The sequence below is a fragment of the Pagrus major genome, chromosome 3 (genome assembly GCF_040436345.1).
Source record: "Pagrus major chromosome 3, Pma_NU_1.0".
NCBI lineage: Eukaryota > Metazoa > Chordata > Actinopteri > Spariformes > Sparidae > Pagrus > Pagrus major.
This window is the reverse complement of record NC_133217.1, coordinates 5,740,063-5,764,903: the sequence shown is the minus strand read 5'-3', so window position 1 is coordinate 5,764,903 and position 24,841 is coordinate 5,740,063. Positions and strand designations below refer to the sequence as shown.

Genomic DNA, 24,841 nt, shown 5'->3' with positions numbered 1-24,841 from the left:
AGAAATTGCATTTTCCATCCCTGAGTGATGTACCTCAGCAGGTGGGTTGTCGCTTTTTTTTTTTCCTCTCCTCTCCTCCCACTCCTCTGGGAAGTGGAGAAAGAGAGGATCGAGAAGGAAGTAATAGTGTGGTCAGACAGCCAGAGAGTTGCTCTAATTAGGTCCACGGTTGAACAGACAGTATTTACAGACTCAGACAGAGAGGGAGTCTGTTACAGAGTTTATACTGTCAGCTCCTGAGAGTTGAATGTTTTGCATGTGCTTTTCACATTTGTGTTTGTCACCTTCATAAAAATGTTTGTATGTGCGTATTTTTGCTGCATGCTGTATAAAGTCTACATGCTGAGGTCATCAGTGCTTCTATGCCTTGCTGCTCGGGCTCCTATAGGCTTTCTTTCTCTGTCCTCCAACCCCCTGCTTGCTGCCTTATATAAGGGTAAATAACTCAGGCCAGGCAGAGACAGATAAACCCCCAAGGACCTCTCATTTGGACTAGGGTCAAGGAACACATCTTTCCATCTCTGTCTCCCCATTCCTCTTTCTGTCTCTGTACCTTACTCTGCAAGAAAAAAGTGTTAGAGAGAGTGAATGTGTGTCTGCATGTTAGGTATGTACATTGGGATATCAGTGAATGCTGTTCTCAGTTTCATGCGTGTATTTTCAGATTTGTAAGCGGTGTGTGAACAAACAAAAGGAGACAGCAAAGACCGGTTGCTGTGGGGAAGGGAAGGCATTCCCGCTGTGTGCCAGGTGACTGTGTGCGGCCCAACTAGAAGTCAGATACAACAAAAACAACAGATGGATTGACAATACAGTATCATCCCTGGGCTACTAATCAAGTCTTTATCTCAAGGTGTGATGCTATTACTAAAACCTACTTATCTTGTATGGAGTTATAGGAGTGCCACAAAAAGTCTATAATAGAATAAGGAAATACAGCAGGAGGGTGACCATTCAGGGTGGAGGAAGGAAGGAAGGAAGGAAACTCTAAAGACTGGAGGGCTAAATAAGGGCTCTTTTGTCAGGTAGTTGATGAAAGGCATTATACATGGATAAACAAGAGTACTGTGCTTGTACAGTTCACTTAAAATGTCACTGTCAAACATTATAAATGTATGTAAAGGCTGCTGTCATACTCCAGTAGTGGAAAAATGAAGAAAGAAAAATCACAAAAAAGAGAAAATACATTTGTATATAAAAAGAGAAATAAATAAAACTATGAGTAAATAAAGATGTGGAAATATACAGAAAAGTGTACTTTTACTTTACACATCTTCCCTGTATTATTCCTCTTTATATTTTCCCTTTATGGTCTTATTCTTTTGCAGATTCATCATTTTTATGGCACAACACAGTATATAAATGGGGCAAACCAATCACTAGAATAAATGTTAAGTGTTGGCAAAATACATAAGACAAAACAGATAAGTTAAAACTTAACGTTTCTTTATGTTACAACTTAACATATCTTTAGGTTCAAGTCTTTATTTCGGTCTCGTCACAACACTGTGCTTATGGTCTGGTTAGGTTTAGGCACCAAAACCACTTGGTCAAAGTTAGGAAAACTGATTGGATTAAAATATGTGTTTAGGTTGCCACAAACAGGACTTGAGAGGCCCTGACCACCATCAAAAATATCATTTTTTTGTTGCTGGAAATTGTCCTAAGGTCTCCTTAAAAATATCCACTGGTGTCACGCTTAAAAATGTTGAAACGCTAAGTTCTCTTGTCAAACACTTCAAGTGGTTTTTACACTTAAAAATGTCGCAATGCTAACTCGAACTGAGGTCACCAGCTTGGCAGCCTTGTTGCTTGTAAAGCCATGTCAATCACCTCCACCTCCCAGCATGAAAGTCAGGTCATAAACATGAAATGTGAACGTGATATGAAACGTTTAAATGTCAATATGGCACACAGCCTGTGCCAACTCAGCTAATATAAAGGATGATAAGATAAACATTAAAATATTTATGATAACCGTCACCCATAGCAATAAATAATGCATCGTAAGTAAATTACCACATTTCTTTCTTGAATACTGGCTACAAGGTTTTGACCATGCTCGTCAATTGTGTGAAAAGTTGCTTTTGATTCAGAAGTGAGAATATAAGTAACCTGGAGCTGAAAAGGTTTACGTATTGAATCAGGATCAGAATCAGAATCAGAAATCCTTTATTTGTCCCGCAAATGGGGAAATTCCTTAGTCACCGCAGCCAAAGGACAGTATCACACTTAAACAATAATAAAAAGTAAAAAATAAACAATATAATAGAGATAAGAAATAGAATTAACTCGTATATACATAGTATTTACAATATGAACTTGGTATTTACTATACACATACATATATATACATACATACATATATACATACATATATGAACCACATGATCATGATGCTGCAGTGGTACTCAGCCTCAGGACATGCAGTACAAAGTATGAACTACATTAGAGAAATGTTGAAATAATATAGGGAAGGTGAGATAATATCAAAGAAGGGAGTACAGTATGGATTAAATCATGCCTGTGGGGTTCTGTGTGCATGCGTGATCTATCATCTGTGATGTTGCCTCATCTCTGTGCAAATGCTCTTTGTAACATTCTCTCCCCATGGCCACACTCAGGCTTTTCACAATTCATGTCAGGGGCTAACAGGAGGGCTCACTTTGACTGCAGATAAATGAGGGAGCGAAAGGAGCAACAAACGAGGGATGAACAGAATGTGTGTGAGAAATACACAGTGACAGATACGAGAAGTGGAGCTTGACAAAACAAAGAGACATTGCTGATGGCTTTTGATATCTCTGTCAGAGTGTAACAAAAACACCCTTGAAATATTTAGGGGAAGACGTACAAGCTCTCTGCCCGATAGTTAGAGAGCTGAACGTGTTGAGTTTTCAGATAGCATTCGTACAGCTCCTCTTTAGTTTCACATCATTACCGTGAGACCTTTGTGTCAATAACTGGGAAAGCACATTCCAGCTGTTTCCAGAATGACAGTGTTTCAGGCTGAACAGGAAATGTTTTGTGTCGTAACATAACTCATTTTTGCTTACGGGGCTGCTGTCATGGCCCGTTTGCAGTGACATCAAATTGTCATTGAAATGGAAATTGCACTAAAGTGCACAGAGGCTATGCATCCAAATGTTTTCTACCGTACAGCTAGAGTATACAGTCGCTTTATGCCATGGCAACCTCAGTTTGTAGAGCAAGAAAAGAACAAAAACTCCACTACTTGACATCTTCTTCTCATAAAACTTCCAAAGCCTGTTGTCTTCCTGCTGTACCATTCTCAATAGAAATTTTAATGCATTTAAGTGTCTTGATTTGATGGTGTGGTGGATATTTCAGTCGTAATATTGAGAACATCCTGTCAGCCTCACCTTGAGGCAATCTGTCAGAGCTGTGACATAAAGTCATTCTCTCCATCTTTGAATCACCTGGAAAAGATGTGGAAAATAGATGCATTTTGTAAAAGATTAGTAGAATCCCATGAAAGGTGCGTTGCAATTTTAATCTTTCAGGCTCTGAAATGAGGCTGTGTTTTTGACACCAAGCTGGATGGATCCCTCTGGTCTTCCCTTTAGCGAGACTTTAGGAAGTTGATTTAGATAATTATGTGCTCACTGCAGCCTCCTTTTTATTGTTGATGGTTGTGCTGACATTTTATTTACATAATTGTAGCCTTTACTGAACTTACATTCAGCAGCTTTTTAGTATCATTTGCCCTGTCTCATAAATTATACATTTTCACCCACAAGCCTTGCTGTTTTGCATATTTTTTGGTTAACTTAATATTTAAAATCTCTGAAGGTACATGAACTTGCATGTCAATGATCAGACCATGTAAAAAGTTGCCTAAATTATGCAGTCATGATTCGATGAACTGCAAAAAAAATAGAAGCTGCCTGCAAAAAACGCCTCAGATTTCTATGTAATAGGTGGATTTATCAAGGTCATGGACTAAAAGGTTGGTAAACACATGAACAGACATGCGCACACAGCATATCTCAGCCTCTCCCTCTCGTGTACTCGGTCACCACAGGATGACAGTAGGGCAGCTCCTGGGGACGGTGAAGGAATCACATTTGTACATTCATACAATAGTTCCATTATCTCACTTGGCTGCCTCTTAACCTAAATCTTAAACACACAATCCCACCAGCGCCCGTAGCTGGAAGCGTTTCTATTGTTGTTCAGCGGTGCAAGCAGGAAATGAGGTTGCTAAATAAAGGCAAAGGTTAGGAATTGCATGGGCCCAAGAAAGGGTACAAATCAGATGTTGTAGACATAAAGAGCAGCATTCGACAGTGAGATGCAAGCCTGAGGAAGAAAAGTGAGTTAAAATTAGCTCAACATAATAACCAGTAGTAGTCATTTCTAAAGGAAGAAGGGGGGTATACACTGTAGGCTTTTAGTTGACAAACTAATCAGGGTTTTAATACAAATAATTAACAATGCTGTCAAGAAATCTCTTGTTCCCAGATTCCCTTCAGAGGTGAACAAAGACATCATCTCTTTGAGACTCTTTTGAGTCTTCACTCCTTTTGAGATTGTTGTAAAATAAAAAAATGAGCATGTCAAACCAAAATAATACTCTTTTAAAACCTTGATCAAAAATTCATATTTAAGATGTTCACAAAGAGTTTAACAGTTCACAGAAAAAACTCTTTCTGGATGGTGTGCCAAAATGACTAAAAAGATGAATGACTTCATAAGATAGCTCTATTAGCAGTAACCTTGGCTTTAAAGTGTGTATAACCTCAGTTAAAGGGTAATTCCACCAATTTTACACACTGAAGTGTGTTTACAGGTAGGTAAAGTCAAGCATTTACAGTTTAAAAACAAAAGATCAAAATCAATACAGCAGAACCAGAGAGATTGCCTTTTTTAATTCCACAAATTCTTCTTCATTTTCAAAACCTGCTGCCTACATTACCCACAATGCAACTTATCCATATGAGTGACATCACTATTGGCAATTTATCAGATTACATGCAAATTCTTCTGGAGCCAAGAAAGGCTTTATAATACTACTTTTTCATATATGCAGTACTCTCCAAGACCTGTAAACACCCTTAATGTGTTACCCTTTAAAAGTGAGATTTATGTTGTTGTTGTTGTTGTTGTTGACTTGTTGATCCTCCCCTCCATCTATGTGTAAAAGCTTTTATATATGGAAATAGAGTATATACAAAAAAAAATCCTCATTCTGCCACTCAAACCTTAAAAAACAACAGAAAGCGTCGTACTGTAAGTACAGATTGAGGCGTTAATTCCCTCTCATCCTCTAAAGCCCTTTCGACTCACTTCCAAATGATCCCAGAAAAATACATTTGTTGCCATCAGACTACCTGATTAAATTACCTTTAAATAATGAAACAACCATATTGCGCATATGTCCGAACACCTGCCTGAGTTTTTTTTAACTCTGAGAGACACGTTGCACATAAACTAATCTATCATTTATCAGCTTCCCTAAATGAGACCTGCATACAGCACCTGTACACATACATCCTGCCTCTCGCTCGAACATAAGTACTGATGAAAGATTGATCAAAGGGAACATGTGTGCCTGTTATATCCGGTGTGGTTACTGTACTGTATATAAAAACACATGTTCTCAGCTGAGGTGATGGGATATTCATGAACAAGGAGACTCGACGCTCTTCTTCGGTAATGTTTCATAGATGAATGCCAAGATTATTAACGGAAATACCTCCTTTCAAGTCGAATTAGCTGAAGGCATTTGTGAAACATTTGACTTTGTCAAGGTTATTAAAATATGAGCTGGCGCCGCTTGAGACTTTGTGCAGCTCTATTCAAGGAGATTTTTACATTTTTATGCCTTTGTCATCTCACAATGTGCATATGCTTCACTGGACTTATGCTGTGTTTTTGTGCGATGCTTGTGTAACCCCACAGCGCTCCATTGTCTCTCACTTTATTGTTATGAAACTTGTATCACAACACATGCAGCTATTCACAGCTGAATGCCTTTTTAACTTATAGGGTATACTAGCAAGGTTGTGTGCCAGGGCTCCAAACCTGATCTTTAATCATTTGTGTATAGTGAACACTGCAGAGCTTAGTTATTATTCATCACATACAGTAGACTGTGTACAGATACCTTCTGGTCTACTTGTGTAAAAGCTTCTACAAAGTTGTAAGTTCAAGTTTGCCTTCATGTCATCCCACATCTCTGACTCCTGTCTATATCTCTCTCTTCCACTTTCCTTTGCTTGGAGAAGCGAACGGGTCATTCTTGAGAGGCGTCTTCACTGAGAGCTTGCAGTGGGTTTTGCTGATGTAAGGCTGTATTTGTAGCGGTAGGGAGAAAAGGGGAGATTCCTGCATAATGCATCAAAGCCTGCGTGAATGTTCCAGAAGTCTAAAATTTTCATTCCTGAAAATAAACGTGTTGTGTGCATGTCTCGAATGCATATTGGATGTGGGTATCTTCATGCGTACAGCTCTTCGTTTGCAAACATCATGTTCTCCTGCACATAACTGACGTGTTTTTTTTAAGACTTGAAGCTGACCATTTGAACCATGCCACAGTATTATCCCATTGTGAAGAGCTTTAGCCAGTCCAGAATATCGCAGCTGCTTGAGTTAGATTGCAGAAAACACCTGAGGGCGTGTGTGCACTCTGGGTTCTTGTTTCCTGTTGTGTATTTCGGTCGCTACGGGGCCTTCTAGAGATTTTAACTAACTCCTTGTGAGGATCAGATTGGCCAGGTTTCCTCATTTAGAAGGAAGCACGCAGTCATTACTACGCTACCCAGTGTTAAACAAGACATCACCCTTATCGGTGTGAGTAAACCTTGCTTCAAGGCACGCAATTAACCTGTTATAAAACGCCTCTCTCATCCTCACTTCCTCCTTCTTTCACCTCCTCGTTCAGCCGCCTATTAACAGTTCACAGAGGTTTTGGTGATGTAAGCTTTTTTAATTGTCTCCTGGGGAGCTGGGTAATTTTTAAATCTGTTTCCAGCAGTAAAGCATGACATAGCTGTACTGTACTGTATGTGCAGATGGTTAAAGCCTTTGTGGAGATAATAAATTGTATCCAGTTCCGCCATAGTTCGATTCCTCGTTGTCAGGTGCTGAGAGCCCGTTGGCTGAACGCTGATTTATTTGGCAGCCCAGGGATTCTTTCTCTCCCATATTTATCTCCGAGCACAGGGAAGAGTATGGGAAATTTAATTTTTCATTATTCATTAAGACACATTTAATCCCTGTTTGAAAGGATGGCTTTAGCTGCATTTGAATAGCAAATGAAGCAAGGACTGGAACTGCAAAATTTTGATTAGCTCAAGAATTCAATTTCCACACATAAGGTAACATCATTTATCACCCATGCCTCAAACATTAGCTACAGTGGGCGCTCAATATAAAAGTGTATGGCATGTTCAGTATCCTTGGAAGAATCGTAGCGTGCAGCCAGATTCAGTCGGACTCAGATGGCATGAGCGAACACGAATAGGGTTCACGTGGGCAGCGCGTTCTGCTGGCAAACCCAAACGTCGTTTTTGAGCAGATTGTGTGGGGTGGGCGGCTTGACAGGCTTGTGGAGAGCTGAGCGACCTCTGAGAACATGTAGACCTCCCCTTTCCTCCTCTCTCTCCACGATGGATGGACCCTCCGTTTGACAATGGACTGTCAGATGCTGTCAGATAAAGCAACCTACTCTCCAGCTCCCTGTCTCTTTCTGTCGCTGGATATGGGTTTAAGGTCACAAACAATAATATTAGTGATGTAATGGCACGTAGCTGATCCGTGATCCGACAGAACCCAGATTAATTGCAAAACTGAACCATTTTAATTATCAAGGATCATAAATCTATAAGGTTGGTAAGTTATCCTAGTAACATCCTAACGGCAATCAATAAATCAAATGCTCTGACAAATAAAAAACAAAAACAAATATAGTATCTGTGGCGGTTGCAGACTCCTAATAAGCCTGCATGCACAGAAAGCAGAAGGTCTTTAAACAATATGGTTCCACCTCACCATCAGTCTCTGATGTACTGAAGTCCACAAAACTCTCCTACAGATCCCTCTTGTTTGAGTTGGTGTGGTTGCACAAGGTCACCAAGTGTTGGCTCTGATTAATCCAAAGTGGCTTTTTGTCAGGCATGATTTAAACAACCTTCTAACTTAATCTGTACCTCCTGCTCAGTGTTAATGTACATTGATATAACCAGCTGATGCATTGTCCGGATATGTTCCCTGTATTTTAACGTGACCTTTCTAACCATCTGGCCCCTGCTGGTGTAAACTTGTTCCTCCCAGCTTGTCTGTTGTGTGACTGCACGCTAACATACACACGCGCTGTACGCTTGAATATACACATTTTAAAAAGGCCAGATGCCGGCAGCGATGGAAATGTTTTGAGGTAAATGTCAACTGGCAGTGGGAAGCAAAAAAAAAATGTATATTCACGTTGCCTCCACAGAGTACATTTGGTCACATTCCCCTCTGTCAACTCTGCTTCAGGCTATTCTCCGCACAATATTGTGATTTTGAATCCGTCAGGACAAAACAAGCAGGCAGAAATTGCCACTCATCATAGAGCTGAAAAGAACAAGAGCTCACCATGTGCCTCTGCAGCAACAAAACAGTTTAGAGCTAAACGAAAAAAAGATGACTTGGGAATGAACTGAATATCACTCCTTTATCACAAAGTTTTGGCGAAAAAAAGATGAATACCTCAGATCATTTGGAATCACAAGACAGTGTCTCTTGCTTCCCTGCTGTGTCGAATCAGATTAAATGTGGCAAAATAATAAAAGCACTCTGTCTGAGATGCAGGATGCAGTTATTGTCATCACAGTGTGTCATATTATGTAACTGTGAGTGTGTGGTGATGTGCCCGTTTCGCATTTGCTGAGTTATACATCTTTGTTAGAGCATTTGCAACATCTACACCAACAGATTTAACTTAAAAATACCTAAAATATTCTGTCACTGGACAGATATTTGATCAGATTTCATTTTCTTTGACTCAAGTTGCTGTTTTTTTTTTTCCCCCTCACCTTAGTTGTGTTTATTTTCCACCTCATAAGGCTCTAACAGTTGACATTGCTGCTGCTTTGATTACTTTAGAGTTGAAACGCTCCGTTAGCCTCCTGGGTTTTATCAAATCTGGCTTTAAGCTCTTTAGATGATACAGACTGAGGCTGCATTTAAATCCCCTGCAGTGCATTCACTGTAAAATTGCCAGAATCTCCCCAGTGCTCAAGCATCAGCAGCATTAGAGCTGAGGAGAGGCCAAGGCAATATAGACAACCACAACTTATTTTTTTCACAAGGCTGACAAATGAGGGGTCTGATGTGGTGGTGAGTAGAAGACGTTTAAAGTTATTTACTAGTAGCATTATTTCACTTCACTCGTTAGAATCACACACAGTTTTGAGTTGTATTATATATTAGGGCATATTTGATTTACAGACTTGACCTTCACCCCTCTCACTTCTAATTGGTACATTCCAATTGGTTAGGCTGCTAGCTGGCACCTCTGTCTGTTAGGCCTAGTTGTGACCCTGTGTTCATGTGTGTGTGCAGTGGCGGACTCAGGATGTTTGAGCGGCAGGGGCAGAAAAAAAAAGGGCACCAGCTGTATGAGGTGGGGCACCAGCGTGATACATTTACAGTGAAGCGGAGGGGTACCATAGAGGGCAACTGTTTTTTCGATCATCCAAGAGAGCACCTTCGCTGCCTTTTTTTAAACATGGCGGCACCAGGGAGGATGCCTTTTGTTCTTTTTGTGTAACTAATTGACAGACATTAAACCAGGTAAATAACAATGGCAGCTTGTTGTTTTGACGCATTAGCCGAATGTGTTCACATGTGGAATCGGTCAAAGGGGATTAAACGGATCACTCGGGGCTGTGTAATGGGCTATTACATTTGGTATGGGGTCTCTGAAGCTGTATGGTATCATTTAACATGTAATCAGTCCTAATTTGTAATGAAAAATGCTCTGTCCTCCGGTGGTGTTCAGACTGTGAATGACTTAGCAGGAAGGAGCCCTCCCACTGAGCCTCAACTTACATGTTGGTGAGCAGTTGCCTGGTTACATGTGTAGTTAGCAAAACTGGTTTAATGTGCGTTCTCACTCCCACTCAGATTAGACGACGGTTACTGACGGTCAGAGAGAGAGAGAAGCCGAGATGTATGCAGTCACGAATCAATTGTAACAAGCTCCTGACTTTCTTCTCGTATAAGTGCCCACATCTTTATCTTCACAACACAGCTTCAAGCATTAACGATTGTATGAAGTGTAACTAAGCCTCTTCACTTACTGTTTCTAACACAATACATGATTCCAGATGGATCTATGACTCAGTAAAAATAAAAGTCAACATGTTACTGCAGTATTCTCAGTATTTTATTGTATTCATTTCCACACAATGAGGCCCCTCTTTAGACACCCGCCATTGACTGCCGCATCACTGCAAACACTCATTTGATTACAAACCAGCGAAAACTAGTTTCTGCACGCTTCCAGCTGTGAATACTTGGCACACTGAGTAACAATCGTGTTTGTACGCCACTATACTGAAGCATTAGTAGGCGTAAATTAACTCTAAATGTTTGAAATGTCTGTCTAAGAGATGCTGTTTTAGTATGGGAAGGACACAACTGGGAATAAGACTTACTCTATGTATAAAATTGACTGGATGTACTGTTATCTCGGTTATCTCTGGTCTTTATTTTATGTATTCATAACACTGATGCCTGAGATCAAGATAAATAAACTGTAATATAAGTAAGTAATATTTAATCAGAATCAGCATTATTGGCCAAGTATGTGTACAAATAAACACTTTCTGTTGATTTCACAGATTTTCTCTGTAGTTTTGAAAAGCACAAAATATCCATGAAATAACTGGTTTGTAGTTTTAACCATAAGTAAAGTGGGTGTCACACTCATTATCACACTTCTGATTTACAGCAGTGTGGTAATAAGTTCTTGTCCTATTAACATATTTGACTCTTAGCTGGTCAAGTCAGATGGAAGTGCAATCACAATATGTCATTTTAATACATTTTATATTGGTTATTGGTTCAATTATAAGGTTATTTAGCTAAAGTTATATAGGGAAACATTAATAACAATGTATTCAGTCATGAAAATGAAGAATTTGTTTATTGTTTATTAAATAAAGAGTTGTCAGGATTTTTAATGTAGATTAGTGTGTGAAAAAGGTAGATGTATATAAATGATGATAAATATAGGTCATGAAGACCGACAACATGAATAATAATCTCTATATAAGTAAGCATATAGCCTGTTCTTGTTACAAATAATGTTGTATTTATATACTTTCTGTATATTTTTATGGCAACTTTGGAAAATAAATAAATAATAACCACAAACCCCAAAGAAATCGATTGCCCTCTATTGCTGTAAGGTCAAGGAAAACATGAAGGGAGCACAAACTGTGTACACACAGTGCATGTAGTACACAGTGCTGCCCAGTCTGCACTGCAGCCCTCCTGCTGTCTCTTTAATGCTGCAGTTTCAAACACAACTCACAAACTCTAAAACAGTAAAATATACAACAGCCACACTCCTCTCTTTGTCTTTAGGGGCCTTCAGTTATCAGAACTGGGTCGTTTCATTTTCACATGGTTTCAGTCTGAATCTGAGTTTTAAAAGAAAGTTCACATCAGTTTCTTGTTTCCATGTAAATTAGAACAAAGCAACGCCAGCAGCCATAGTGGAAGATTTCACAATAACATTTCTTCAGTACTGCAGAGAAGCACTGTATAAGTTTTGTTCTTGAAAACGTCACCAAAATCAACAAAGAGAGAAATAATTGTAGTTGCAGTTTCAATCTTGGATCCCTAAGGCGAGAGTTCTTAAGAAATCAAACTTTTACTACAAAGTACAACGATAACACCAACATGCTGAGAGGCTGTTGGAGGCTTAAAATGAGATGTAAAATGTTCCAACAATGCGCTAATAATACAGTAGCTTAATGATTTTGTCCATCTCGAACTAAATAAAAACGGCACGCTCTCTTCCAGCCCTCGCAGGCGTTTCCTTGAGTGATTCTGTGAGTGTGTGAACTTAACAGCTGATGTTTTGCAGACTGAAAAAGCCTGGACGGAAACAGGCTGAAGCTGCCACTGCTGCAGCCCGACAGACGGAATGAAAACAGACAGGTGTTATCGACAGGAAAGAAGAAACAGACCATGAAACAAGAACGGTGCATGTGGGGGGGACGTTTGAGCTGTCGAGTGTGTACTGTATGTGGTGTGTGTTAGTGAACCACAGAGCGAGAGGATGATCGGTTTGGAGATGAAGTCATTGTAAGGCCGGCGCATGTACATTTGAGTAGCTATATGCACATTAACTTGAGACTAACTGCAGCTAATAAGGTCATTACAAGTTCAGGTTCTGTTTTTGTGTGTAATGCGCCTCGTCACCTGCGCATGCTTAAGTATGTCTCATTTGCACAGGCGCTTCAATTCAGTCATGCATATTTTGCCACATAACATGCAAGTAATTTGACGTGTGTGTGTGACAGGGAGAAAGAAACGATTGTGTGTGTGTTATTTACAACACGGGGGCTGCCTTTGGCGGAAACCTGAGCACTTGAGAGATATAGCGAGGCGGACAGAATCTAAAAATACCACGGCTGAGTGAGCAGGGGCTTAAGAAGAAAAAGAAGAAGAAGCAGTGGCTGTCTCCACTGTCAAGCCCGACTCTTGGTCTTCAGGGCTGCGCGCTGCTGTCTCAGAATGAAATATTAGGACTTTATAAGCAAACGGAAACAAATCCATCTGAGACCAGACAGCTAATTTAAAGTGACGGGTAGAACAAGGGGGGTTTGGATCAGATATTGGAACGTTTGATCTGTTTGGTGAGTCAGAGTGATGTAAAGTGTATGAAACGGCTATAATGAGATCGTGGATGGGTTGTTTGAGCATTAATCATAATAGGAAAGAAAGCTAATTGAGCTCATGAGGGATGAGTATTACAGTTTCCACAGTTTTTGTTGACAAATTAAAAAAAACTTAAGAAATATTGTGCATGGCCCTGTTTACAGAAACTTCTTCAGTCTAAAGTGTCAGTTTAGGATGACATTTAGGATCTTTGACATTACAGAAACAAGATTCCTAGCTGCATTTAACAAAGAAAAAATGTATCCGAATTTCCTACACTAGGAATCCTATGTTGGGATGGCAATTGACCCTGTCCTTAGTTCAAAATTACTGCCAGAAATGGCAGCACCTCTGTTCTTAGGTCTGCTTGGGGAAAGGCATTAGTGTCAAACCAAAATGTTATGATTGAAAGGCTATTCGACTGTAAGAGAAGGTTAAACTGATATTAGCCTGTTGGAGAAGCTAATAGACGGTAAACTGTTGAAGAAGCAATTGTGGTCTGTTGAAGCTGAAGCTGACATTAATGTTAACCTGTTGGAGAGGCTAACATTGATGTTAGCCTGTTGGCGAAGCAAACAATCTATATTAGCTTGTTGGAGAAGCTAATATAGATGGTTACCTGTTAGAGAGGCTAACACTAATGTTAGCCTGTTGGAGGAGCTAACATTGATGTTAGCCGATTAGCTTTAAATTTCCCAGACCGTCTCCTCCACCAACTCGCATCAGATCTAAAACCGAATGCCGGTCTTTTCATCTCCACTACAGCGAGCTAGCTAGCTAATGACAACTAAAGTGTGATAGCCATTGTCACGGATACAGGAAGTCTTGTGCACATTCTCAACACAGACCAAGTAATCAAGTATGCAGTTATAGTAAGGATATCTTGAGATAAGATGCAAGGTCTGAGATAGGATGGGACGCTGCCGTAAGTTTGGAAATTGCTTCTGTAATAGGGAGATAGAATTTTTGCTATCTTTGAAACTTGTAAGATAGGACAAGTTATTAAACTTTTCTGTATGTTTTTTGTTTTTTTTGCAGTGTCTCAGAGTGAATTCAAGGCAGCACAGACCTTGACATCACTTACAGCGTGCTGTATTCCAGTGTTTAAACATTTTCAGACCCATTCAGCCTCTACTTCAAGGTCACATCCTGTGGCTGTGTCCCTGTCCTCTCGTCGTCTCTTTTTCCAAGAATGACACACGGGTGACAGCGTTTACCTCCCTACGCATCCTGCCTCTCACCGCTCATCCGACTTCCTGTCTCTGTACCTCACATACACAAACAGCCTCAAAGGTCCATTTACATATCTAATACGGTCTACACACATACAGCCCACACAAACAATGGCGCTAGTCCTGGGCCTGAGTGCAGGCATTAAAGGCCGCCCGTCCGTCCCTCATTTGTCCAGCGAGGCTTCAAACATAACCTTCTCTCCATTGGCACAGCATATAGCGGCACCTGATCTGTGAAGTACACTACAAAGTGTGAATGACTGTGGACCAGGCTCAGCGGTGACTTGAATTGGCTGTTGATCACTCATAAAACGATATATTTCCATTTGAAAAGGGAGCTGTTAGTGTTGCTTGTTATTTACGGTCACTTGAAGGGAGTCTAACTCAGTATTCTTTATATCTAAGAAACCTTAAATGACATCCTGAAAGAGCTCTAATTAAGACGGTTTAAAATAAGAGGTTCAGAAATCCAGACGAAAAGGAGCCCCGAAAGTCCTTGAAGAAATAAAATTAGCTCCTGTTTCAAGTGAGCCCAAATTAGCGTTGCCTGTACAAAAGAGATGTGGTGACCAAGCTTGCATGATGAACACTTAACTGTAAGATTAGCATTATTGCTCTGTGAGCCAAGCTGTGAGAAGATGACACCATTTAGTCAAATCCAAAGCTCGCTTTGAATCCTTAAGACTTGAATTGCCCTCGATGGCGTGTTTCCTCTCTTCCTCGTCAGCTGCAGTTCTCAGCTACTTCTCTCGCTACACAATAGCTGCAAATAAAGAGCAAAGCTAGTAAGGCTGGGTCTCTGCGCTTCTATATATGGCCACACATTTACATATCGCATGAAAGAACATTCACAGTTCTGCTTTGGTCACAGACACAAGCTCACACAGCAGAGCGATCACACACTGCATTTTTATAAGTTCATCAGCAGGTAAATGCTCCTTTGCTTGTTTATTTTAAGAAATGGGTGCATAAACAGATGCACACACAGGTGCATGATCACCCACACATCTACATACGCAACCGAGCACACACCCTGACATACCAGCTTGTTTCCTGTGGCTTCTGCTTCCTGCATTCAGAGGAACACATACCAGACGTTGTTCTGCCGCTGAAAACAGAGATGAGCGTAATGACATTAAAAGTCTCATTTCATATCGATCCGTCTGCACAAATAGCCATCTGAGCAAGCAGAACAAGATTATTTAATGCAATTTCTGTTCTTTTTATTTCCCCTGAGTTTTTGGGTCACGCAGCAGAGAGGTGAGAAGGAGAGCAGACGACTCTTAGTGAGTACATGTTGGGTACTGTTGCCTGCTGAGCGCAACAGAAACAGCCTCTGAGGGCACATCATCCCTTTTTTTTTGGCCTGTATGATGATTGCGGGAACAGACACGACAAGTAACTCAGCGAGTACAAACTCAGGTAGTACACCAGATTTTCTTCAGTTCTCAGTTGGAAGTCATTTTTGAAAGCATAAAAGTGTCAGATGAAATTCATTGCTAAATATCTTCATTACATTTGTCATGAAGGAATTTCTTCTTTGGGTTAATTTTAGTACAGCTTTGGGTTGTGGCAGCTACTGCACAAGCACCATTAAGAAACATTTGTCTTTGTAATTAAATAATGTCACTTCAATGAACATCATCTGCTGTGACTAGCATAATGCAATTGCCTTAGCCCTGATGACTCATCACCAGATGTGTGTGTGTGACTTGTCCATATGAATCATGTCGCACAAGACTGTTTTGGGAGGCTGTGTGAGCATTTACTGTACATGCGCATTCACGTGAATCTGAAGATCTGGGCGATTGTGTAAAATATACATCCTGCAAGGATGAAAAAATATTATGATTGAAAGGCTACTCAACTGTTGGAGAAGCTAACACTGATGTTAGCCTGTTGCAGAAGCTCACATCAATGTTAGCCTGTTGCAGACGCTCTCATCAATGTTAGTCTGTTGGAGAAGCTAACACTGATTTTAGTCTGTTGGAAAAGAGCCATGTGTCGTAGCAGTTGAATATTGTCACTTCATTAAACATCATCTGCTGTGACTAACATAACGCAATTGCCTTAGTGGAATCATCACTGTATATGTATGTCTGTGTGTGTTGTTGAATCATGTCCCACAAGACTGTTTTAGGAGGTAATGTGAGCATATGTATTCACATGCATCTATGGTATATCTGTACGATTGTATAAACTGTACAGCGTGGCCTGCGAGGATGGAATTTGTCGGACTTAATGACTCTCGCACTAAAAGTCATCAGCGCAAACTTAATCCTGCGGGCTAAATATGAGCGTGGGCTAAAAATAGTCCCCTGTAGCTACAGAAACGTGCATAGCAGGATATGGTTGTCTGGTAGAAGATGATGATGAAGAAAAGACCAAAAGAAGGATGGAGAGATTAGAAAGAAAATGATATAGCATAAGAAGAGAAACGTATGCGACGGAGGTTTTATGTCTGAGCCTGGAGAGATTAAAAAAAGATCATCAATAAAGGCAGAAAATGACAATCATCTGAGGGGAAATGCTAAATGCTTTGTTTAGGTTAAGAGGCTTTCAAGGTAAATTTGAAACCAATGTTTTATTGTTCATATTTGAATCATTTAGGAAGCGACTTCTTGGTTTGTATATAGGTTTGATGGAGAAAGGAAGGACATATTTAGACATGGAGACTGGCAGACACACAGATGGGTACACGCACTCAGCAGCTACATAGATGGTCTAAATAAATCGACGTCTCGGGCAAATGATGGATTGAGAATTTGATTAGAGACAGAGAGATAAAGAGGCATGATCTAGCTCTATCATTAATGCTGTCTGTCCGCAGACCCTAATTATAGCTAAACACACTGGCCTCTCTCTCCCTCGCTCCCTCTCCATCTAACCCCACACAATGCTTGACAATCTGAACAAAGCTTCCCTGAGGCCCCCTAATGTAATAGAGCAGTCTCTACAAGACATCCACACACACACACCAGCCAGCCAACAGAGAGGGTAAGGACAGAGTCAGGAGGGAAAGATGAGGGAGTGATGTAAAAAAAAGAGAGAGAGGGGCAGTCAGATAGAGGAGATAAATTGGGCACTGAGTGAGGAATAACACACAGAAAGAGCTTTTCTTTCCCCCGTCTCCAAGGGCTCTTGGTTTGATGTTTATCATGAGGGAGCTCTGGTGGGACCTCATTGTTCCCTTCTTTGTGTGTGTGTGTGTGTGTGTGTGTGTGTGTGTGTGTGTGTGTGTGTGTGTGTGTGTGTGTGTGTGTGTGTGTGTGTGTGTGTGTGTGTGTGTGTGTGTGTGTGTGTGTGTGTGTGTGTGTCTGTGTGTCTGTGTGTCTGTGTGTCTGTGTGTGTGTGTGTGTGTCCATCTGCTGCGAGCTCCTGCAGGGCCCAGCCTATTTTATCAGGATTCTGGTCTGTGTAAGAGTGCCCACTCTGATCCTGCAGTAGAGTTAACACTCCCGAAAGCAGTGTATTGATTTTGAGGGGCTGGTTAACACAGAAGAGAGGCAGAGAATGGTGCAGAGCCGTGTAAGACAGGCAGCACAAAACAGTCGTATGGAGGTAATGTTCAAATCACACCAGACAGCTGACCAATCACTGACCTCTGTGTGTGTGTGTGTGTGTGTGTGTGACTCTGTGACTCTGTCCTCTATCAGTCTGCCAGCATCTTTGGCTCTGTTTGTCAGGTTGCTGTCTGCACGCTGACAAGCTTTCACCGTTGTTTTTATCATCAAGTAAGGAAACGCAGTTTGATTTTAATTAAATTCTGAAGCCAGACTTGCGCAGGAGAGAAACGGTTCAGTGGTAAGGGGAAAAAAGAGGAGGAAGTACAGGTTATTGTATTACAGTGTAGTATTGTATACAAGTATTGCCGTTAGTGCACCTTTTGACACTGCACAACACACAGTTTTAATTGACCACTTCACACTCTGTGTTGGCATCAAGACCACACAGCATTTAATTGGTTCAGGTCATATCTCCTACATAGAGTCCCCTCCATTCCTTTCTCAGATGCTAATTGCTCGCCATGAAGTTTGAATGGTCTGTTGTTTTGTGCGCCACGTTTTGTGCTAACCGGATGGGCCAGATGGTTTGTTTCACAAATCCATCTGGGAAAATGCCGCTAGAAACTGTTTGGAAAAAGGCAGGCACTTTCAAAGAAATCTTGTCAGGTGATTGGATGAACAATCTGTCTATCACAGCCTATTACTGGCTGATGTTAACCAACCAGATCAACAGTAGGAGAGCTCTGAGCTCCCCAGTTCTGAGTGCAGTCAGCGTTACAGATGCTAGCAGCATCTACGCTAACGTCTCGAGGAGCTGCAATTGTAAATTGTGCTGCCTCATTTTGTTAAGGACATTTGATGTCTACTATTAAACCATTATTCCACTAAATTGGATGTTTATTTTCTATTTCTTATTAAACCAGGATCAGAGATACGTCAGACATTTAATATGTTGTGGCCTGGCTTCTGCCACAGGAGTTAGAGTCATGACTGGCCTTATATAATGCTGCCATCTATCAGAGGGAGACAAGAAAACTAAAGAGACAGCCTGTCACAGACTCCAGGCTGTAGCTGTGCACACACACACACACACACACACACACACACACACACACACACACACACACACACGCACACACAGCGTTTCTCTATCCGCGGGGTCATGCTTTCTATCACCCCGTCTCTTCAATATGCTCCTCCCTCTACCGGTCCACACACACTTCCCAGATGTCTTAAACCGACAGCCAGAACAGGGCCAAGTGCACAGTTCAGACCCATCATATCTGCCCTTGAGTATTGTGCGGACCAATCAGAGCCCAGTAAATACATTGTCAAGGCCAGGGCACCTTTAAGCATCACTGTTCAGCATGGACTAATAACTGAATGACCGTGTATCTTTACATTTGAGAAAGAACACAACAAACATAGCAGGCAGTTGTTTTCCTAGACAGCATTGATGAACCCCCCCCCCCCCCGCCCCCGTTTAACGTCACAGCAGGACTGAGGATACAGACAGCAGAAGAGAGACGAGTCGATTTCATGAAGAGACTGCAGGAGAGGGGGATCCGTGTGTGAGACTTCAGAGATGGTGTTTGGTCCATCCTGTGCTCCACAGAGAAGACAGAATCACTGAATTTTACTGCTGTGGAGCACTAAGACATTGTTCTGCTTCAGTAAACATTGTCCGCAGCCTAATTTCTATTTCACAGCACTTATTAATTTCAGATCAAATAATTTTGGTCATAGAAAATTGTACAGGAGTGGGTTTTAACTGTATTCAAAAAAGAGGCGATGCTTTCACCATCCTTTCTGTATTTCTTATATTACTAAGTGTCCATTTAGTCGACAGCAGCTAGCACTCGCACTCAAGAGATCTCCAAGAAATGATTGAGGATATGTTTGTAATTATTGCTCAGTTTTGCTGGAGGCTTGTGCTCACGGGGGCTCCATTTATTTAAAAAAAAAAAAAGATCTTCAATATTTACTTTACTAAGTCTTAATATCATTTCCGATGGTCCTGAGCTTAAAGGGAAACTCCACCCATTTTACACATTAAAGTGTGTTTATAGGTGTTGGTGAGTATAACAGTGAAACAAATAGCTCCAGAGGAAGCTGCATGTAACCTGATAAATTGCCTCAATACAGAAAAAACAGAAATGTCACCTCTTTCAAATCCACCAAAACCTACATTACCCACAATGCAACGTAGCCACTTGAGTGATATCCCTGGAGGCAATTTATTAGATGACAAGCAGCTTCCTGAGACGTGTAAACACACTTTAATTTGTAAAATTGGTGGAGTTACCCTTTAGACAAACTTGATGGTACCTGTCTTGCAATGTCCTCTCATATAATGCCAGTACAAATGAGGGCTTAGCCATCGACCAAAGGAGAAAATCAAACTTTTGAAAGATGACATCACAGTGATGGAAGAGAAGGCCGGTGGACCAAAGTGTTGATACATCTTATGTCATGCAAAGTTCACCACAGGCTTGGCGGCGTATGCTTCTCAAACTGCAGTAATCGGCAGGTCCTTCTAGTTTTCCATGTTTTCAGAACCTCCAACTTTACAAACTTTCTTCTCTCTTTGTTTTTCCTAGTGGAGCTGGACGCGGAGCATGCACAGAGGGTCCCCGGGGCAGAGCAGGGAGGACTCCCGACCCCTCAGGTCAAGCTGAAAGAGAGGCAGAAGTTCTTTGAGGAAGCCTTCCAGCAAGATATGGAGCAGTACCTGTCCACTGGCTACCTGCAGATCGCTGAGAGGAGAGGTGAGAAGGATGAGCGCTGAGGTCAGGAGCTCTACACAGATCACAGTAACGCTCTTTGAACATATTTAACAGCTTGAAATATAACATTTCTTTTGGTCCGAGGCCTGCGAGGGAATAGGGAAAGTGTTGAGGTTTAGGTTGTGGTGTCTGTAACTAATCCGAGGGTGAATGCAAACCATCCAGCATTCAAATGAATTAATTCGAGCGCCCTGATAGCATCAGCCGAAACCTTCACACTTCAACTGCATATCACAAGATTGAGCCATAATAGCTTTCTGCAGCGAGGCTCCACGCTCTGAGTGCCCGTCGCTAAACACACAAGTAGAGCCATTACTTTGAAAAATGCCACAGCACCGTATAAATGTAGTCTTCCACTGGGATTGTAATAGAATCCTGCTGCAGTTTACCCCATATATTACTGCCTGTGCCAAAATACCCAAAGGATGTGCTGAAATGAGGGGCTGCATGAGATCTGCACCCTGCACTCAAAGATGGATTGGACTCTCCCGGCCCAGAGTTTGTAACGTGATTTTTCTTCCTCTTTTCCTCATCTATCCTGCTCCCTTAATCCTCTTGAAGTGGCTTATTAGAGAGGATTGTGGAGCAGTTAGGAAGGAGGAGAGATGGAGCGAAAGGAAAGAGACTTAAGGAGGGGAGAGGGAGAGGACATGAGAGCCTTTTTTTTTTTTTCCACGCAGTGTTTTCCATGACAAAAACAATCACTGAAGCCGGGTTTGAGGTGCAGAATGAAATCTTCACAGCTCATTATCGAAAGACTATTCAGAATGCTGCGCAGCCTGCATTCATTCATGGTAAAATACAGAACAGACTAGATGTTTACATTTAGCCTTCACACTTCAAATGATGTTATTCACAGCACAAAGGCAAGCATGTGGGCCGCTCGACAGAAATGAATTAGAATAAACCAGCCATAATTGCTATTGGAATATTTGTAATCAGTTACAGAGGAGGCTCGCATCATACATCTGGTGAAACGCATCTGAGAAATCACGCGACAGAATGAAAGCTTGATAGAATAAAGCACAATGTGGCCCATTATCCCTAACGCAGCTACAAATCCCCACAGCAGGGCGGCGCCACTGAAGAGCAAGATAGAGAGAGAGAGAGAGAGAGAGAGAGAGAGAATGAACTGCAAGGATATAGTCAAGAATACGAGAGGAAGGGCTGCGGATGTTATAAGCCACTGAGCCATCAAAAGAAGGTCTCAAGGGTCTTATACACACACACTCTATTTCACACACACACACACACACACCCTATTTGCAATCTCACTGCAGGCAAAAACAAGTCCTTCCCAGCAGGGGGAACCTTTTAGGCAAGGTCACAGCGGGGCTAAAAGAAGAACATGTTGGATGCAGTCACATGGAAATGATGTTCTCAACGCAGCGCTTTCTCAACCAAGGCTTTCACAACCTAGCCGTACTGTTGGTTCAAGTGTATCTGCGAGTGTGTGTGTGTGTGTGTGTGTGTAAGTTTGTTTATTTTGTTCATGTGCTTAAGAGACAAGTCCATTTGGGGCCAAAAACTGAATCCTCCGTACTAAGTCATATGAGGCAGAATAGCTGCTATGTGGTGGTAATTGCGGAGCTGACAGCGAGATATGGAAATGGGTGCATACTGAGAAGTCATTAGTGAGCGTCAGAGTTTCTCTAAGATGTGTCACAGGAAACACACAGTGAAAGAGAGAGGAGGACATGGATGTTTATATTACTGGAACAGTGAATAAAATGTGTGTGGAGTGTGTACGTTTAAATAATACATCACCATTTTTTTGTGTGTATAGGCATTCAATTCATCAGGTTTGTGTTTATACATCACAATCAGTTTGTGTAACGTTCATGCAGATGACTTGCCAAAGTTGAGTGATCTCAGAATATGACACTCATCTGTGTGTGTGATCTTTTTTTATTTGTGTAGCTACTAGAAGGACGGGGAGACTTTTGGGGCGGCCTCCACAGGAAATAACATTCCCCTTCTTTCTCTCTTTCTTCACTCTTCTGCTCTCCCTCCCTGTGCCGCCCTCCTCTGCTCTCCTCATTTCCTTGAGGTACGGTAGCCAATGGCATCTTCTCTCACCGCTGTGCGCCGACCAATCATCTCCCTTCTTCCTCTCGTGCTCGCAACTCTGCCCCCCCCTGCTTCTGAAACCCATTCATTCACTCGCTCATCCATCCCCACAGTGCACTGATTGGCTGTTTGTGGAGCATGCAGCACATCGTGACAGCTAACCGGGGGGGGGGGGGATTGTACTCCTGCAAGGCGGTGAATCCAGGACTGTAGGAGTTAGCATGTTAGCTAGCTGCTGTGTAAGGGTTTCTAATTATTTTGTTTTGTACTGTTTAATAAACCAACACAAAAAAGCGACTGGTTAAGTGTTGATTCTCCAATTTTTTATTTATTTATTTATTTTTTTGTAAACCTTGTTAATAAGCATGTTAAAAAAAATATCCGGACAACGTAGAATCAACCGCAGTACAATTAACGTTATGTCTGTTTTATGTATTGCATTGTTGTTGATTCTACATGCTGTCCACTTTCTGATCTGGGTTCATTACATCATTTGACCAGGTCAATCTTTAATTAAATTTTACAGTGTTTTACCCAGCCCTGAAATATACATGTGGGTGCCATGAGGATTGGCATTATTCACTTCTTAATGTTAATCCCAATCACTTCAACTCGTGTAAAGTGGAAATGCACATTTGAATTCTCTTTCAGGAAGATCTTTGACACTGAGACACTGAAATCTGTCCGCTCAAAGGACAGGCTCGTGTGTTTTTCTAGTTTTTTTTAAAAACAGTGCTCACATGCCAATATTTACATTGAAAGAGATATCGTTCACTACGAGTGTCCCTTCATACTAAATATTAAAGCTATGTATATAAAGCTAATCCACTGGGTCATCACTTCCATGGATAGCGGGAGTAAATTTAGAAAAGACATTCGTTTTGGTTCATGCAGAAAACGGCGGAGAAGTTTGTTTGTTTGTACTACCATAGTGGTTACTGTTTGTAACTTTAGTTCTATGAGTAATTGTTTAGCCATTTAACGGCATGTTTTAGCTGTGACAGTAAAGCACACTATTACACAAACATAAAGAGGGGATGCTGTACGAAAATAGAAGAACAACCCACTCTGTTGGCTGTTGTCTGACTATTACACACTGCTGAAGCTTCATGTTAGCTTTAGCTGAGCTGATTGTCACTATGATAGGAGGACTCTACCATGTACTCTTTCAGTGTACACATGGGCATGCGAGCTTTAAAATAAACTTGGGAACCCATCCTTTATGATACTATAGATGTTGCTTGTCACCTTCATATGCAGCTTCCCACTGCCAGTCCATTATTTGTTGTAATGCTTTGGATCGTACAGTAAACAAACTGTCCCTACACAGGCTTACCCATTTCAAATGCCATCCAGCTTGAATGTGCCCATTTGCTTCTGCTCTGCAAATTTTGGATCAAAACAAAAAACCTCAAAGCGCCTCTCTTCCTGGACTCAGCCCCTTGCTGCTGCTGCCCTTTTAATGATTCATTCCTGTGTGAGGCTAATATCTCGCTTTCCCATGTCATGTCCAGAGCCAATAGGAAGCATGTCGTCCATGGAGGTGAACGTGGACATGCTGGAGCAGATGGATCTGATGGACATGTCTGACCACGAAGCCCTGGATGTGTTTCTGCACTCTGGGGGAGAGGACAACAGTGCTGCTTCGCCTGTCACGGGTAGGCATCTAACTTAATTTACTTACTTTCAAACTATGAAAACTCATAAGGCAGTCAATTACTGAAGTTAAATAACTTCCTACAGCTGATCCATATCGAAGAACTCACTAAGGCAGAAATATGTGCCTCGAAAGATTGACAAGAAGTGTTTAGGCACGATGCACAAACACCATCTGTCCACATCTGCCTGGGAGATGTCACAGTGAACAACCTACAGCATCTGACTGACAGCTCGTCTCCAACTAAAAATAATTTGATGCAATAAAATCTCTGCTACAGTTCATACGTCTGTCGGCAGCTGAGCTCGCCCAAATCCTTGCAAGACTGTATAAATAAACAAAACCTAGGAAGTCATTCCCACAACTAGAGCAGTGCCCTCCTTTTATTTGTAGCTATCTAAGAAATAAATAATAGAATTGTTTTTAAGAGAAAATGGTTCAATTCCCCAGTGACCTGTACTAACGCTGTAAGGAGGCAGCCATCAATTTCAAGCTAGAGTTGAGTGGTCCTGATGGTACCACTGCAGCATTACTTGAAGGGGAATTCTGGTATTACTAAACCTGGGCCCTATGTTTCAGTATCTTGGTGTGTAAACCATCTTGGTTCGTCTTTCCACTCTTCCAACAATCACCAACACTGGTTTGGTTGAAATAAATCCTTAATTCACCGTGTTAGATGTGAAAATA

General features: G+C 41.4%; 1 protein-coding gene across 1 annotated transcript in view; it reads left to right on the top strand.

The window, feature by feature from the left end:
- Positions 1 to 24,841, top strand: part of dtnbp1b (dystrobrevin binding protein 1b) — a 75,829-nt gene that overhangs the window by 47,940 nt on the left and 3,048 nt on the right. The window contains exons 3-4 of the mRNA XM_073463706.1: positions 20,242 to 20,409; positions 24,012 to 24,155. Of these exons, the coding sequence (XP_073319807.1) occupies positions 20,242 to 20,409; positions 24,012 to 24,155 (312 nt within the window). The remainder of the gene's footprint in view (positions 1 to 20,241; positions 20,410 to 24,011; positions 24,156 to 24,841) is intronic.